The 17,630-nt window shown below is 44.3% G+C and overlaps 1 protein-coding gene and 1 long non-coding RNA gene across 3 annotated transcripts in view; one reads left to right on the forward strand and one right to left on the reverse strand.

Annotated features, from left to right (window-relative positions):
* Positions 1-17,630, reverse strand: part of LOC308573601 — a 169,985-nt gene that overhangs the window by 41,576 nt on the left and 110,779 nt on the right. The window lies entirely within an intron of this gene.
* Positions 1-17,630, forward strand: part of RAB8B (RAB8B, member RAS oncogene family) — a 38,281-nt gene that overhangs the window by 9,023 nt on the left and 11,628 nt on the right. For both annotated transcript variants that reach the window (XM_081170710.1, XM_081170709.1), the window contains exon 2: positions 16,416-16,476. In XM_081170710.1, coding sequence (XP_081026836.1) covers positions 16,416-16,476 — 61 coding nt within the window. The remainder of the gene's footprint in view (positions 1-16,415; positions 16,477-17,630) is intronic.

Here is a 17,630-nt window from a genome sequence, read left to right on the forward strand (position 1 = left end):
AACTTCTGACTGAATAGCATATGCTCTGAGGAACTTACTGTGAGCCGAATGAAAAACAGCTACCATACCTTGATCCTTTGTGTTCTTCAAAATAAGTATTTTGCACACATTGTTATTTGATGGCTGGATGTGGATTGAGTGTGTGTTTCTGAAGCTCCTTGCTGAGTTTTCAAAGCAAAGCACCCTACCCTAACTTTAGATCAACCTCTGATTGCAGGCAGACTTCTGTTTCTTGGGGACTAGCAGATAGCATTCTCCAGTTCACCATTATCTATGGAATTCTGTAGTTAAAGAACTTTCCTAACATCAAGACTCCTTAGCATATGCTGTGTTTGCAACAAAATGTATATGAAGACTCTTACATAGGACTATCCAACCTCCCAGTTATTTGCTTCTCACCGATTTCTTTCAACCCTTAAAAAGGGACATAAGTTAGGAACTGTACCTGGGAATGATTTTGCTTTGCATTACTCTGTGTGTGGCTTCTGTGCGGACAAGGAATGCTTTGCCTCTAGCTAAAGGTAGCCTCTGAATGTAAGGTTTGCCTCCATTGATTTACCATTGTACAGTATAACTGCAATATACATTTGTCTATATTGAACTGAACTTTAATATCTGGCTGCCTGAGAGATGCTAGCAGGTTTGCAGTTTGATAATTTCCGACCTAAAGGGCATCTTTTTAAGCCACGATTTGCTATTTGTTTGGGGCACGTTAATGTTAACTGAGTTGACATTTGTTTGCATTCTAACTTGTGGTGTGATTTGGTTTTTAGGTGCACTTTAGAACATTCTAGTTGGGGAAGGAAAACAAGTGAGCTGGCTGCGTTCTTCTCAAATCTGCTAAAGAAAAGGGAGAAAGATTTTCTTCTCTGCTTCCCTTTCTCCTTTTGTCTGAATAGATTAACATTAAAGGTGGGGTGGTGCATAAATATTGCCTTATTACAGCTCTTGTTGGTGTGGATTTGCTGTGCTGTGGAATTACATTAGGAGAACTTTAAAAAGAAAAGTATATTTGTGAGTGCCATGCAAGGAACAACATGCCACTGGGACAATTCTGAGGATGACATATTTTGAGAGGCAAAACATGAAGGTAGCAGTAATTTGTTTGCTTTCAGAACTAAAATTTAAAAACAGAGAAATTGGTATTGGAGAAAATCTGCCACTTAATTAGTAAGACAATCATTTTGTAAGTCTTTAACCAACAGGTGACTAGACGATTTCAGTAGCCTTCCTAAGGCAGGGAATACCTTGATTTGCTATTTAGGTTTTAGGTTTTCTTCTGTATCTACCTGGTAATATTCAAGTGACTTTATCCACTGTGGCGTAAAGGTAAAGGGACCCCTGACCATTAAGTCCAGTTGTAGCCGACTCTGGGGTTGCGGCGCTCATCTCGCTTTATTGGCCGAGGGAGCCGGCGTACAGCTTCCGGGTCATGTGGCCAGCATGACTAAGCCGCTTCTGGCAAGCCAGAGCAGCTCACGGAAATGCCGTTTACCTTCCCGCCAGAGCGATACCTATTTATCTCCTTGCACTTAGACGTGCTTTCGAACGGCTAGGTGGGCAGGAGCAGGGACCGAGCAACGGGAGCTTACCCCGTTGCGGGGATTCGAACCGCCAACCTTCTGATCAGCAAGTCCTAGGCTCTGTGGTTTAACCCACAGCGCCACCCACGTCATTATCCAAATTTAGATAATGGCCAGGGCATGGAAGAACTTTTAGGCTTGCTTGAATCTCAGCTCAGAATAGTGAGGGGTCAGGGAAGAGAGAACAGTTGGTCTTGGCTGCAGGTAAACTTGAGACTTATGGACCAGTTAGACAAATAGACCCCCTTCCCCTGGTTACATATGTGTGTGCTAGGATTCTCTTTAGAAATAACTTTGTTAATGCTATTACAGTGGTACCTCGGGTTACAGACGCTTCAGATTACAGACACTTCAGGCTACAGACTCCGCTAACCCAGAAATAGTACCTCGGGTTAAGAACTTTGCTTCAGGATGAGAACAGAAATTGCACAGCAGCGGCAGGAGGCCCCATTAGCTAAAGGTTAAGAACAGACCTCCAGAACGAATTAAGTTCTTAATCCGAGGTACCACTGTAATTTGAATGCAGGGAACGACTGATTTATGCACGTCCAATTGACTTGCGCACTATGGTGACCCAGAGGTGGCTGGAAAAGGGGGTGGGGCAGAGACAGAATGGGCTTATGTTCACTCTGCCAACACATGGGGGTAATCTTCAAAATTAGCCAAGCACATTTTGCACCTATCAGCTACTTGCAACCAAGTGAAAGGTGCCTGGGTGCCAGGAAGGGCGCCTGACATCTCCACCATCTGGAGGTGCATGCCTGGGGATCATTGGATCTTGACCTTTTTTTGCACACTAATATCAGATCCTGTAGAATTCTGTCAGTTATATTTTATCTGTACAATTGGACTGAACTTCAGGAACCAAAATGTTTTTTCTGTGCAGCCTGAGCAGGAGCAGTAAACATTATAGTTAATTGTTGTAGCTTTTCATTTGCCCCACCCCACTGCCCTGCTCACAGTTGTGAAGAATATTCTTATGATATCAATGGTCCATGTCACCATTAAGAAAAGGAGGTCAAAATAAGTCAATATATGTGTGGACTGTCCCTGGATAAAGTGACTTTTCTTTTCAAAGTTCTCAAAGTTCTTAACCTAGCTCAAGGCTGTCGTCTGAATTAGCCAGGGGTTTAACAGATAAATCAATCACAGTCAGTCAGTCCTTCATTTGAAAAATAAGACTTTAGAGCCGTACTGCCCTAAAATGGCAACTAGACATTCCATTTTGGCAACTGCAACCTTGGTTTAAGGAGCCTTTTGGCACCTAGCTGATATATCTGAGTTTCTAACACTGGCGTGGGGGTGTATGCAAATCGGTTGTTGCCTGTATAAGCACATTGATCCTACAGTTAATGAGCATTGCAGAACTATGACACCCCCCCTCTGCTCTCCTCTTCCTGCATGGTCTAGATGAGAGATAAAAAGTCTCTGGTTCTAACTTCACATCATGGTTAATAATCTTGGTTTCTTTGAATGAAACATAGTTTAACACTAACCACAGTTTCCAAATAAAGAATGCTCCTCTCAGTGCACAAACCCATGGCTTTCTCATGCAATACTAAATTTTGTGTGAACCAAACCAAACTCTAAACTGAATCAGTGCCCTCTACTAGGTGCAGTGAATTTAAAGATGGTTTCCTATGTAAATTAAGAACCAATTTGATTATTGACCGTACATAAATATTTACAGCCTACTTACTCAACATAGGTATTTCATTTCTACCTCATATGTTGCTCTGGTCTGCGCAGTAACTTATCAGCCCTTGCTTTGACCTATCAGTCATGGGAATTTCATTTTTGTTTGCTCCTTTCTTTTTGTGATGGCACGGCTGGGCCAAGGCGGAGGAAAAAGCAGACAGGAGCAATATTGGAAAGAGGGAAATGTGGAATTGTCTAGTGTGCAGGATGTTTTTCCACACCTAGTGATACCTTCTGGTTGTAAGATCCTATATACTGTAATAATAATTTAATGAACTTATTTATATAGATATGTTTTAAAATCTATTAAGCAATGTTATGTTCTAAAATTAGTAAAAAATAAACTTGTTTTTAAAAATTATACAAAATATCTCCTTTACCCCTTCTATAACTAATGCCCTATTTAGTTGTAAATTAGTGTTGCCTAGTGGTTGGATTTGCACAATTTAAAATAAAATGTGAAGTATATCAATAGGAAACTTGATTTAAATTTGCCTTTTTTTCTTGCAGATTTAAATTATGAAATGTAATTGTTTCAAATCCCCTTGAATGGATTTTGCTGCAAGCAAGGTGGATTTCAGAGTTGTTTTTGGAGCTCAGCTGTTAAAAATGGAAGAATGAGATTGTCTGCAGTGTGCTGCTCTGTTGTTGATATGAATGGGATTTTAGGGCTGCTTGGAAGAGGACAGATGAGCCAGGCTCTCTGTTTAATCTGTGGACTGGAGAGGTGGTCTTCCTCCTGATAATATTTTAATCTTATCTGTTTAGTCACTGTTCATAGGTTTACTAAAGGGGGTGAGGAGCTACCTCTGCTGGGTTTAAAGGAGGAGAGCCTCCAAGACCAGTGACAGCCAGCACACGTCCGTCTGAAAATGAGCACTTCTTGAAAGTGAAAATTCATTCTCTGCTGGAATGGAATTCTGTTCAATTCCCTGTTAGCCCTATGAACTTCATATGGTTGCATTCCATACTGCTTATGCAATGGACTTCTCACAGTGAAATCCTTATACATCTTAATGAGAAGTTATTTGCATGCCTGAATTTCCCTGAACAATGATCTAACTGTTGGAAGTTTGCTGTTTGACTTAGGATAGTGGCTTGTAACAATTACATGATTGATAGCTTGAAGAGACTATTTCTGTAAGTAGTCAGGTTAGCAATTTATTTCTTAAAGGGACACTGATACTAACAATAACACTTGAATTGGTTTAATTTGGCCTTGCTATCATAGCAATTCCACTTATGGCCACACTTTGTGTATATTAGCATAGCTAGTGATTGCTTCTGCCGCTGGTACATACACCTTTGGTACGAAATGCATACAATAAATGATATTGGATTGCTCCCCTGCATATTTTGGTATGCCTTGAAATGGAAGTATGAATTGGATATATCCAGTCATCTTCCTAATATCTCAAAACATTACAGAACAAGGCCTTGCCAATTTGAGTCACCTTGAATGTCGAATGACCTTTTCAGGGTCAGTGGGAGGGCTTCTTCTGACCCTGAACCTAAAGATCCAATGAAGCTTTGGCCATCTTGAGCTGTGAGGAAATGCTTCCTCCATTGCAGTAAATGATTTAGCATTTTATTCATGTTAATGCCCTGCCAGAACATGTGAGACGTACTCTTGAGGTTTTGTTGTAATTTCATCATTGGGACATTTTCGACAAAATGAGATCTGTAAAGGACTATATGAAACTCTCAAATTAGTTATTTTAGTACTTTATTCTGGAGGGTCTTATCACAGGCAAAACCTACCTGCAGAATCTTGAAGCACCTGCCAGCATTGCTATACTTGCTTTGACCTGGTTAGTGAGTCCTAAAGTGCACAAGAATAGAAAATGTGCACAAACTCTTTCTCCTTATCCACAGCAAGCTTAATTATGGAGCCTATCATACTTCACCTTTAATCCTTTTTGAATTCAGACCTTTATAATGTCTACTCATGATGGTACAAGTTCAGTTGTATGGATCTTCTGGAACTAGTAAACAAGCTAATTGAGGCTATGGACATTGACACATTTGGAGCAGTTGGTGGTGGTGGCAGAGGTTCTGCATGGAGCTTGTGACCTCAGGGTCATCATGTGTATGCTGTCCTCCCTTCCACTCTCCAGGACCAGGTGCAGGATTGTGGGCATGCTCCTAATACCAGGTAACTTTTATGGGGGGTCTCCTGTTGCTGTATATGAGCCCCAAGTTACTGTTGAAACTACTCTTAAAATTTATGCTGGTCTTTGTATTGAAAGCTGTTAATAGGCTGGAAACAAATGTTAAAGTAATGCTCTCCTTGAATAGTAAAGGAATTTACACGATTCTCCTTCAAACTATCCAGTTTTTGTCTTTTGGAAGGGTTCTTGCCTATTAGTGCCATACAGTAAGTTTTTTTGTGTATCTATCAAAGAAAATAAACCTGTATTTAACCCAGTATCCTTGCCTATTATTTGGCAATATAATAGGGCCAGCAGGCCATGATGTGTATGCTGGATTTGCTCCCCTCACTAAAAAAGGCCACAGTCATTGGATCACATGCTAGTTATCTTTTGGTGCTTCTATCCTGTGCTTTGGGTGAAATTGTTTGCATATCCATGAAAATGCCAATGGATATGTTTTGGGAGAAGAAAGCCAAAGGTTAAAGTTCAGGATAAGTTGCCTTTGTGACTTTGTACAGCATGACACTAGTATGTTGCAATTGTACTCCACCCTCACAAATATTATGAATGTGCCTCCCGTAAGCATTATGTTCCTCAAATCTCTAGTTTTTTGCACAAGTAAGGATGTGCATAAGCAAGACTTAATATTTCTTTCAACTTTAAAGAAGGGAGGCTGAGCAATCTCATACTTTAGGAGTTTAGAGGCTAGTGTAAACATATTTTTAATTATGGAAGTGTAATAGAGGAAATAAAAAGGGAAATTCCAGGCACTAGACTTGATCCTTGGAGTCCAGATTCAGTGCATTTATACCTTTCAGCACTTTCACAAAAGACTCATATACACATGTAACAACTTGCAGGTATGTCTCTACATGCCAAATTTTAATCCCTGGACTGTAAAGTCAACATGATCCCCTCAGGGTTTTTCTTTCTTTTCCTTTTCAAAAAAATTCCCTGCCCACCCCTTCCTTGGAGGTTTTTAAGCAGAGGTTGGATGGCTGAGATTCCTGCATTGCAGGGGGTTGGACTCGATGATCATTAAAAACACGGAGAACAAGGCAAAGGAGAATCTGGGGGGGAAACATTAGGAATCAAAGAAGAGAATAAAGTAAAATATCTAGGAGTTTGGCTTACATCTAACAATTTAAGTCTTATTCAAGATAACTATGAAAAAAATGGACAGAAATGAAGAAGGATATGGAAAAATGGAACTGCATGAATTTATCTATGATGGGAAGAATATCAGCAATTAAGATGAACATATTACCAAAAATGATTTTTTTATTTCAATCATTTCCGGTGATCGCTAACACTAATTGTTTTAAACAATGGGAAAAGGACGTAACAAATTTTATATGGCAAGGCAAAAAAGCCAAGGATTAAGTATAAAATACTAATAGATGATAGGAATAGAGGGGGTTTCTCGCTTCTCTATTGGAGATTTTACTATGAGGGTGCATGCTTAGTGTGGCTAAAGGAGTGAGCGGAATTAAAGGATGTAGGAACTCTGGACATGGAAGGATTTGACCTAAGGTTTGGATGGCATAGCTATTTGTATTATGATAAGATCAAAATACATAAGGGTTTTTTAAACCAGGTGACCAGGAGGAGTGTGTATAATGTTTGGGCAAAACACAGAGAATTGTTACAAAGGAAGATCCCACGTTTGATATCTCCAATGGACATGGTTGTGGTAAAAAAGAATTGAACATGGAGGAAAACGGGGGAACATAAAAAGACCTTCTTGAATTTAAAGATAAATCTGTAAGACTTTAAAAAGAAGTGATAGGACTTGTCACAGATTGGTTCCAGTATTTCCAAATAAAGTAGATTTTTAAAAGAGACAAAGAAAAAGGATTTGTAGAAGGTGGATCAGAATTTGAGAAAATAATATTGGGAAATAACAAAATAATAATAATGAAAGTATACAGAACTCTACTTGAATGGGAAACTAAAGATGAATCAGTGAAAGAGGCAATGATACAACTGGGCGTGAGATTTCAGATAAAACATTGAACTTTTGGCATGGTTAAAATTATGGAATGGCACGATAAAATTTTCGGCTGCCTATGCAATTCAACAGAACATCTTCCAAATGGTATGTAGATGGTATCTTGACACCAAATAAACTTGCCAAAATGTACAAGAGAGGATCCAATGTATGTTGAAACCATTTAGAAAAAGAAGGTTCTCTATATCATATGCGGTGGCAATGTAAGTATGCAAAAAAATTCTGGGAAATTATATATGAGGAACTCAAAAAGATTTTTAAATTTACCTTCCCTAAAAAACCAGAAGCCTTCTTGCTGGCAATAATAGGGGAAAGGTATACCTAAGAAAACAAAGAACTTATTTTTATATGCAGCTGTGGCTGCAAGGATAACTTAATGCAAAAAAAAAATGGAAAGAAATTATTGTTCCGACAAAGGATCAGTGGTTGCAAAAGTTAATAGAGTTTGTTGAGTTAGCAAGCTTGACGGCCAAAATAAGAAATTATGATGAAAAGAAAACAAGAAGCAAGTGAGAGCTTTTTGAAGAATACTTAAAGAGTGGTATCAAGGTTAACTGGCAAGTAGGAGAAGCCTATGAGAATCAGTAGACAAGACAAAGGGAAAGAAAAAGGAAATAATAAAGTGGGGGGGGGAGAAAAAAGGTAAGGAGTTGTACCTAAGAAAACGTAAGAATTTGAAAATAGGATATCAATGGAAGATAAATCAGGAAGCCTATGTAAGACTAAGGCAAGACTTGTATGGATGTAATGTGTAAAATGGAAAATGAATGCACAAACACACACACACCCTCAGTAGGCCAGTGCAATATATCAATATATTGTTTAAAACCACTATTTAAAGAAAATCATGATAACCTTTTTTTAAAAAAGACCTGGCAATTTATTGTGAAACAAGCCGGGTATTGAAGAAGCTGGGGGATGCCTATTCTTAGGCCAGTGCAGCCCTTGCTAACTTGGCGCAAGCTCCTCTCTGCCTCCTGCAGGCAGCGAATCACAAGAACTAGCTGTGGCTGAAATGATTGAGAAACCACATGCAGCGTTAACTCCACCTCCAGTTTCCCCTGCCTATGGCAGCAGCCGCAAGTCTCAAGAGCAGGCTGGCAAAAAAATCCAGAATCTCTGCAGCCAATCATCTGGTAGGTTGCTTAAGAATGCTGCTCCATTACTAGTCTGGACTTCTGGAGCCACTTTCCTCCTTCTGGTCCTCCTCCTGTTCTCCCATAAACATAAACAAACTAAAAGGAAGCACCCTGCACTGGTCTTCCCCCCATCTCTGTGTGTGCGCTGCTTGTGGGAGGGCAGTGGGTGTTGCGTTGGTTTATGTGATTGTGATTGTCTCCCAGTCTCTCTCTCCTCCATCCCCAGGTTGGCTTTTGCGAGGGAGCAGCTCCTAGCTTACCAGTTTGATTATTAACAAAGCCAGTCCAGCAATCACTGTGGACTGATCTCTCTCCTTCATTGTAAAAGAAAGACGTGTTCTGTGTGAAATGCTACTCTTTCCTCCCATCTGTGTTTGGGGTGGGGGGCAGTGGGTGGGGGGGGTGTCTCTCCCCTGGTGTTTGGTTTTGCAACAGAGCAGCTCCCAGCTCACTGGTTTTATGATTAACTAAGCACAGAGCCAGTCCAGCATTCACCGTGGGCTCTCACCAATGGTTGCTTTTCATAATAAAAAGAAAGACACTGCTCTGTGCTTGAGACGCTACTCTTCCCCCCCCCATCTGTGTTGGGGGGACAGTGGGTGGTGTGTGTGTGTGTGATTGTCTCTGTGTCTCTCTCTTCCCCACTCCCCAGGTGTTTGCTTTTGGGACCAAAGCAGCTTTCTCAGTCTCTCACACATTCAATCAAGACTCGGTGTTGAGTTATATTTGAATATCTAAAAGTGTGATACTGAATTGACTTTTTTCTTGTTTAGTACGTAATGTAATTCATTTTTTAGGGAACATTCTCTTACCTTACCTATGATGTGGATATGATTCCTTCTACAGTTTTTATTTTAGAAAATATATATGCTAAGTTAAACATTATTGGTACAGTTCAATAACATAACAGTTGTAACAATATGCTAAAGGTAAGTAAAACTATCAGTTTTAAAGTTAAACCTGTAAGTAATAAGTTACCAGGTCATTACCACATTCACTTCTACATAGCTTCAGCCTTATTTCACATATCGTGACATATCAAAATATTGTGATGTTTAGCTAGTGATGTATTGTGATGTTAAAAATCAGATACTTCTCAGCTCCCATTGCATCTGCTAGCTCTCACCCAGCACAACTTTTCAGAATAATTAGGTCTTTAACGTCCCCAGTGGGACAGCCAAATTTAAATACGAATTTGACCCATAGCTGTGAGGCATTTGCAAGCTTTTTTGCGGAGAAAGTTCTGCTGCCGTGACCTCCCTGCCAATTTGGATACAGTAATAGAACTGGAGGCCCCTTTACTGTCCTCGGGTCCAATATTGGACCATTTCAACCAGATACTCCCTGCCGATGTGGATAGATTCCTCCGAGCTGGAAGGCCCACCACTTGCCTCCTCGACCCGTGCCCGTCTTGGCTGATTAGAGCGTGCCCAGACGAGGTGCGGGTCCCACTGGGTGAGATCATCAACTTGTCCCTTGGCACAGGGACATTCCCAGGGGAGCTGAAGGAAGCAGTGGTGTGTCCGCTCTTAAAGAAAACATCATTAGATCCTTTAGATCTATCCAATTACCGCCCGGTTTTGAATTTTCCGTACCTGGGTAAGGTAATTGAGAGAGCGGTTGCTAAACAGCTTGGTAGGTTTCTGGAGGAAACATTGGCTTTGGATCCATTCCAGTCCGGCTTTCATCCTGGTATGGGACTGAGATGGCTCTGGTAGCCCTAACAGATGATCTCTGTAGGCAACTGGACCGAGGCGGGTTGGGACTGCTGATTCTTTTAGACTTGTCAGCAGCCTTCAACATAGTTGATCACAATCTTTTGGACCACCGCCTTGCTGACATGGGGATTCAGGGCACAGTCCGACAATGGCTGCGTTCCTTTATCTCAGGTTGGGGACAGAGGGTGGCGCTAGGGGAGGAGATGTCGTCGCGGCACCCCTTGGTGTGTGGAGTGCCACAGGGCGCAATCCTTTCCCTGATGCTTTTTAACATCTTTATGCGCCCCCTTGCCCAGATTGTCCGGAGTTTTGGGCCGAACGTCCGATGCGGCTTCCGCTTGAGTGCAGGAAGCTCCTGCAAGCAATTAGAAGTCGTGCCTCAGTTGTCAAACATTTCAGAAGTCGAACGGGCTTCCGGAACGGATTGCGTTCGACAACCAAGGTTTGACTGTATTAAACTTGAGTTCTTTCTGACAGAGGGGCCGCCACACAGCTGAAGATGGTATTGGACCTATGAGAATTAGCACCAAAAGCCATCCTCTGTGGCTACAAATAAGATATGAAACATGCCTTGTAGTGGCACCTTAGAGATGAATAACTTATTGTGTCATAATTTTTGTAGAGTAGAGCCTAGTTCCTTAGGTGCATGGAATATTGTCCTTGTTGGCTGGTTATTATTAGTTTTATGTGTACACAAATCCAGAAAATGTTTGCAAACTCTTATGATTCTCCTTCCTAAAATGGAAGAGTGCAGTAGGGCTGTCGTATTTCTGTGCAGATATATACACTAGCATAATCCATTCAAAATACCAGTCATTAGTATCTTATTTTTCTTGAGATCCTAATTTAACATCTGAAGAGACAATGGCTTTCTGCAGCGGGGAAGATAATCCCATATCTTGATAGATCTATCTTTGATCTTGCTTAGCAGAAAAAGGCATTTGAGCAGTGTATTGCAAATGTCTTAAAATCTCATTAAATCTTGACTAGCCTGGCTTGATACAGCTTAATACCTGAAGCAGAAAATCTAAATCACAGCCCCTTTCATAATTAATACAAGACAGAAGCCTCTGGAAAATTCTACAGTGGGGCTTATGTGGGAGGGAACTTCTATGTTTTTCAGTTGTAGCTTGCACAGGAAAACTTGCCTGTGGATTCTGCTCTGTTTGTGTTTGGTCCAAATGTACCCTAAGTCTTCTGAAAGTGGCGTTCTCTTTACTTTGATTCTTGGTCAATCCACCTCTGCTTGGGCATAATGTTCCTCAGTAGCATTTTCCAGACTTCCGATACCTGAGGCAGACTGTTCAGCTGAACAGAAACTGGAGGTACATTCACTCTTACACATACACACTGAGAAGTTTAGTGTTCATAAGAGAGTCACCCACTCACTGTGTTTCTGTCAGCTGCTGTTCTGGGCATGACTCCTGATGTGAAAGGGATTTGCAGAGAGGAAACATGGGTTAATTCTCAGGGTAGTTGAATTATATGGCATCCCTGCCTCATGAGTAGTTGCAATATTTAATCATACCTGATGCAGACAGAGCAGTGTTATCTGTCCTAGTGTAGGCAAGGCTAGAGTACTGTATCATTCAGAGACTTAGGAAACAGATGTCTTTGTAGGAAGGTACCTGGTTTTGCGCAAGCCTTTTAGTTATTCTTTATCCTAATGGCATATCAGCAGTACAGTGGTGCCTCGCAAGACGAAATTAATTCGTTCCGCAATTCTCTTCGTCTTGCGGGTTTTTCGTCTTGCGATGCACGGTTTCCCATAGGAATGCATTGAAAATCAATTAATGCGTTCCTAGGGAAACCGCCTTCAGACCAGGTCCGGGGACAGTCTGTCCCCGGACCTCTTCTGAAGGCTGGGGGGGGGGGGACAAGGGCTTTTCTTCCCACCCCCAGCATTTTTAAAAACCCTGGGACAGCGGAGGACTTCTCCGCTGTCCGGGCGATCTTAAAATGCTGGCGGGCGGCATTTTAAAATCGCCCCGGACAGCGGAGGACTTCTCCGCTGTCCGGGGCGATTTAAAAGCCCCTGGGAAGGCAGGCAGGGGGGAGCAAAGACTTTCGCCCCCTGCCCGCCTTCAGAAGGTGTTCCCACCCCCCCGCCCGGCTTCGCAGCAGCGCTACGAAGCCCGGCAGCTGGGGCAGCTGTTCCCGCCCCCCTCCCCCCTTCGGAACATCGTTCCGAAGTGGGGCGGCTGGGGCAGCTGTTCCCGCCCCACCTCCCCCCTTCGGAACATCGTTCCGAAGTGGGGCGGCTGGGGCAGCTGTTCCCGCCCCACCTCCCCCCTTCGGAACATCGTTCCGAAGTGGGGCGGATGGGGCAGCTGTTCCCGCCCCACCTCCCCACTTCGGAACAGCGTTCCGAAGTGGGGCGGATGGGGCAGTTGTTCCCGCCCCACCTCCCCCCTTCGGAACATCGTTCCGAAGTGGGGCGGCTGGGGCAGATGTTCCCGCCCCCCTCCCCCCTTCGGAACATCGTTCCGAAGTGGGGCGGATGGGGCAGATGTTCCCGCCCCCCCTCCCCCCTTCGGAACATCGTTCCGAAGTGGGGCGGCTGGGGCAGCTGTTCCCGCCCCACCTCCCCCCTTCGGAACATCGTTCCGAAGTGGGGCGGATGGGGCAGCTGTTCCCGCCCCACCTCCCCCCTTCGGAACATCGTTCCGAAGTGGGGCGGATGGGGCAGCTGTTCCCGCCCCACCTCCCCCCTTCGGAACATCGTTCCGAAGTGGGGCGGCTGGGGCAGCTGTTCCCGCCCCACCTCCCCCCTTCGGAACATCGTTCCGAAGTGGGGCGGCTGGGGCAGCTGTTCCCGCCCCACCTCCCCCCTTCGGAACATCGTTCCGAAGTGGGGCGGATGGGGCAGCTGTTCCCGCCCCACCTCCCCACTTCGGAACAGCGTTCCGAAGTGGGGCGGATGGGGCAGTTGTTCCCGCCCCACCTCCCCCCTTCGGAACATCGTTCCGAAGTGGGGCGGATGGGGCAGCTGTTCCCGCCCCCCTCCCCCCTTCGGAACATCGTTCCGAAGTGGGGCGGATGGGGCAGCTGTTCCCGCCCCACCTCCCCACTTCGGAACAGCGTTCCGAAGTGGGGCGGATGGGGCAGTTGTTCCCGCCCCACCTCCCCCCTTCGGAACATCGTTCCGAAGTGGGGCGGCTGGGGCAGATGTTCCCGCCCCCCTCCCCCCTTCGGAACATCGTTCCGAAGTGGGGCGGATGGGGCAGATGTTCCCGCCCCCCCTCCCCCCTTCGGAACATCGTTCCGAAGTGGGGCGGCTGGGGCAGCTGTTCCCGCCCCACCTCCCCCCTTCGGAACATCGTTCCGAAGTGGGGCGGATGGGGCAGCTGTTCCCGCCCCACCTCCCCACTTCGGAACAGCGTTCCGAAGTGGGGCGGATGGGGCAGCTGTTCCCGCCCCACCTCCCCCCTTCGGAACATCGTTCCGAAGTGGGGCGGATGGGGCAGCTGTTCCCGCCCCACCTCCCCCCTTCGGAACATCGTTCCGAAGTGGGGCGGCTGGGGCAGCTGTTCCCGCCCCACCTCCCCCCTTCGGAACATCGTTCCGAAGTGGGGCGGCTGGGGCAGATGTTCCCGCCCCACCTCCCCCCTTCGGAACATCGTTCCGAAGTGGGGCGGCTGGGGCAGATGTTCCCGCCCCACCTCCCCACTTCGGAACATCGTTTTAAAATGCTGGGGGTCGGCAGCGAATGCTCACGACCCCCAGCATTTTAAAACCTCCCCGGGACAGAGACTTCTCTGCTGTCCCTTGGAGATTTTAAAATGCTGGGGGTCGGCAGCGAACGCTTCGCTCCCGCCCGCCAGCATTTTAAGATCGCCCGGGGCAGGTGGGGGGAAGGCAGGCGGGGGGGAGCAAAGACTTTTGCCCCCCGCCGGCCTTCAGAAGAGGTCCTCTTCTGAAGGCCGGCTGTGGGCGAAAGTCTTTGCTCCCGACCGCCAGCATTTCCCTATGGGCTTTCGTCTTGCGATGCAAGCCCATAGGGAAATTCGTCTTGCGAAGCGCCTCCAAAACAGAAAACCCTTTCGTCTTGCGGGTTTTCCGTCTTGCGAGGCATTCGTCTTGCGGGGTACCACTGTACTGCCATGGCACACAATTTACGAGTTAGCGACCAAAGCTTTCTCACACTAGTGGGGATGGGAAGTGCAAAATATCTCTAGCCTGCTGCCTGGCTAAACTCTGAAACCTCCTGTATCATGTTCTTCAGTGTGTAAAGTTCACTTTAGAAACACTTTATTTCATGTTTCATGCAATTTCTGCAGCAGGAAGCAGTCGGTCACCAGACCTGTGCTGTTGATGGGTGCAGCAGCTCACCACTTCCTGTTGCTGAAGTGAGGAAACAAAAGAAACGTCAGCGGGTGGCTCATTCTAGCCACTCATTAAAAGCTGCAAGTAGTTGTAAGACTTTCCATTGCTTCCATGAAGAGAGTGTGTGTGTAAAAAAACAACCCATGAACCCTGTGTACATTTCTCAAATTTGAACAGGAATTTAGTTAGTGATTGCAACTGTTATGTTATGGCACACATTTCATTTCATAGAATCATAGAGTTGGAATAGACCACAAGGGCCATCGAGTCCATCCCCCTGCCAAGCAGGAAACATTTAGAGTAAGAGAATTTAGGGGTTGCATATAATCTATGCACACCAGATGTAGGCTTAAACATAAGCTTGTAGGCAGGCACCAGTCCTTCCTATGGGATGGAATCCTTTGTGTGCAGGAGAAAGATGTTTTAAGCAGATAGTTCTTATCTCTAGGTTAAAAATTCTCAAATTTGCTATAAACAAGACAGCAAGAACCCACTGACAGCATATGAATCAATATGGCTAACTTGACACAACAACCCACCCATGCAAACAAAGCTCACTCACAAAACTGTAGGCAACCACCCATGCCCTGGGTTCATTGGTTTCAACACCAATGAAAACTAATACAGTGGTACCTCGGGTTAAGAACTTAATTCATTCTGGAGGTCCGCTCTTAACCTGAAACTGTTCTTAACCTGAAGCACCACTTTAGCTAATGGGGCCTCCTGCTTCTGCCGCGTGATTTCTGTTCTCATCCTGAAGCAAAGTTCTTAACCTGAGGTACTATTTCTGGGTTAGCAGAGTCTGTAACCTGAAGCATCTGTAACACTGGGAATTCTTTGGAACTGTTTGTTGAGAAGCGTTGATCACTTTATTGGGGGGGGGGGGTAGGCAGAGAATAGTCTCCATGGATGCATTTGGGATAGGTTTAACTCTGGAGGTGGTTAGTCACTTCATGATGTGTAAAATGACTGCCTTTTGGATTCTGCATGACTAGAAAGCAAGACTGCTTAGACTTACATATGTAGCTTTAGGAAGCAGCCAGATCTGTTTCAGAGCCACTCTGCGTCTTTCCAGTTCTACTCATTATTCAGAACCAAATTAAACCTGTTAAAAACAAAGTTCTTTTCCCCCTCCCATTCACTGAAATGGATATTTTTAAAAGAGCAATATGATCACCAGTTGCACAGAAGTGGATGAAATTTTGAGGAACCCGTCCAGAGTGAATTAAGCCTGTCAAGTTGTAGGCACCTTTTACCTTTTTTAAAAATATGAAATAGTTTTCTGCCAGATTTGGATGTCATTTGCAGGTATAGTCACCCCTTCTCAGGGGATGAAACCTGTTAAATTTCAGAATGATATCTGCAACAGACAGGTGTTACTCTTTAGAGGTGGGTGGAGTAGGAACCATAGGGTGGGGTGGGGGAGTCTATGGCTCTCCAGGAAAATCTGGGGCAGAGAAAATGTCATCACAATCCCCAGCAAGGAACAACAAGAGTCATTGGTAGGAGTGAACTTCTGTCTACCACCAAAGTAGGGTTACAGCTGCTTCTCCACAGAAGAGGCAGGAAAGTCCCATTGTGAAAGTGAAGTTCCACTCACACTTCTCCGGAGCCCAGCAAGTGTGAGACTGGAAGTCCTTTTTCATATAAAGTAACGCTGAGAATTCTAAACTTCAGTATTTACAGAGTTCTCTCTGCCTACCACGATGATAGACAATATCTAATTTGAGAGCAAAGCAGCAGAAACCTGCATAATCCTAAATAACACAAATCTATCTTTCCCACAGGAATTGATTTTAAAATCAGAACAATAGAACTAGATGGGAAGAAAATCAAACTACAGATTTGGTAAGTTTTTTAAAAATGCAACTTTCCTCTGGAGCTAGAGACTTCAGATCATGTTTGTAAATTTCACACTCCTAGTAAAATCATAGTGCCTTGAAGCTGACAACCGGTGGCTGTAACATCTGGGTACTCCCAGTGATGACAGACAAACTTAGTTCCCTCCCAAGATTGTTAAAGAAGCATCCTGTATGTACTCAGCAGACAGCATGAGAGGATCTCCTCACACAATATAAAATCAGCTCCACTCGTCCACCTTCCTAGCAAGAGAATGTAGAAGCTGAGATCACTGCACTTGGAATGGAAAGATTGCACTAATAAAACTACCATTTAATTAAATGCATACAGTTGAGGGAGATGGTGCACATGGATGAAAACCAAACTACATGTAAGGGCTGTACTTGACAGTAACTTCTATTAAAAATAAGCCTTGCTTCCAAATGTGTCAGGGATTTAACTATAAAGCTACTGTCTAGATCAGCCTTCAGCCTGGTGTTTTGCAGGTTGTACTGGCTAGGGCTGATGCAGGTTGTAGTTTGTAACATATGAAGGGGTTGGGAAAGGCTAATCTAGAACCTTCTTGTAAATACAGTTTGCATAACTTGAACTTTGAATGCAAATGTATTGAGAATGAGGCTGTAACATTTTACTTAATTGTACTTGTCCAACGTAGAATGTAATTGCAAGGCTCTTGTAGAATTGTCACATTTATTTTTTAATTGTTCAGCCTGGACACTGAGATCCAGCGCCGAGGGCCTTCTGGCGGTTCCCTCATTGCGAGAAGCGAGGTTACAGGGAACCAGACAGAGGGCCTTCTCGGTAGTGGCACCCGCCCTGTGGAACGCCCTCCCTTCAGATGTGAAGGAAATAAGCAGCTATCCTATCTTTAAAAGACATCTGAGGGCAGCCCTGTTTAGGGAAGTTTTTAATATTTAATGCTGTACTGTTTTTAACACTTGATTGGGAGCCGCCCAGACTGGCTGGGGAAACTCAGGCAGATGGGCGGGATATAAATAATAAATTATTATTATTATTATTATTATTATTATTATTATTATTATTATTATTATTATTATTATTATTATTATTATTATTTGAAAGGTCCTCACTAAGGGCATTGGTATTGGATGGGGGTGGGGTGTGAGCATTGAATTCCTCTC

This window comes from Podarcis bocagei (genome assembly GCF_964188305.1).
Source record: "Podarcis bocagei genome assembly, chromosome: 14".
Classification (NCBI taxonomy): domain Eukaryota; kingdom Metazoa; phylum Chordata; class Lepidosauria; order Squamata; family Lacertidae; genus Podarcis; species Podarcis bocagei.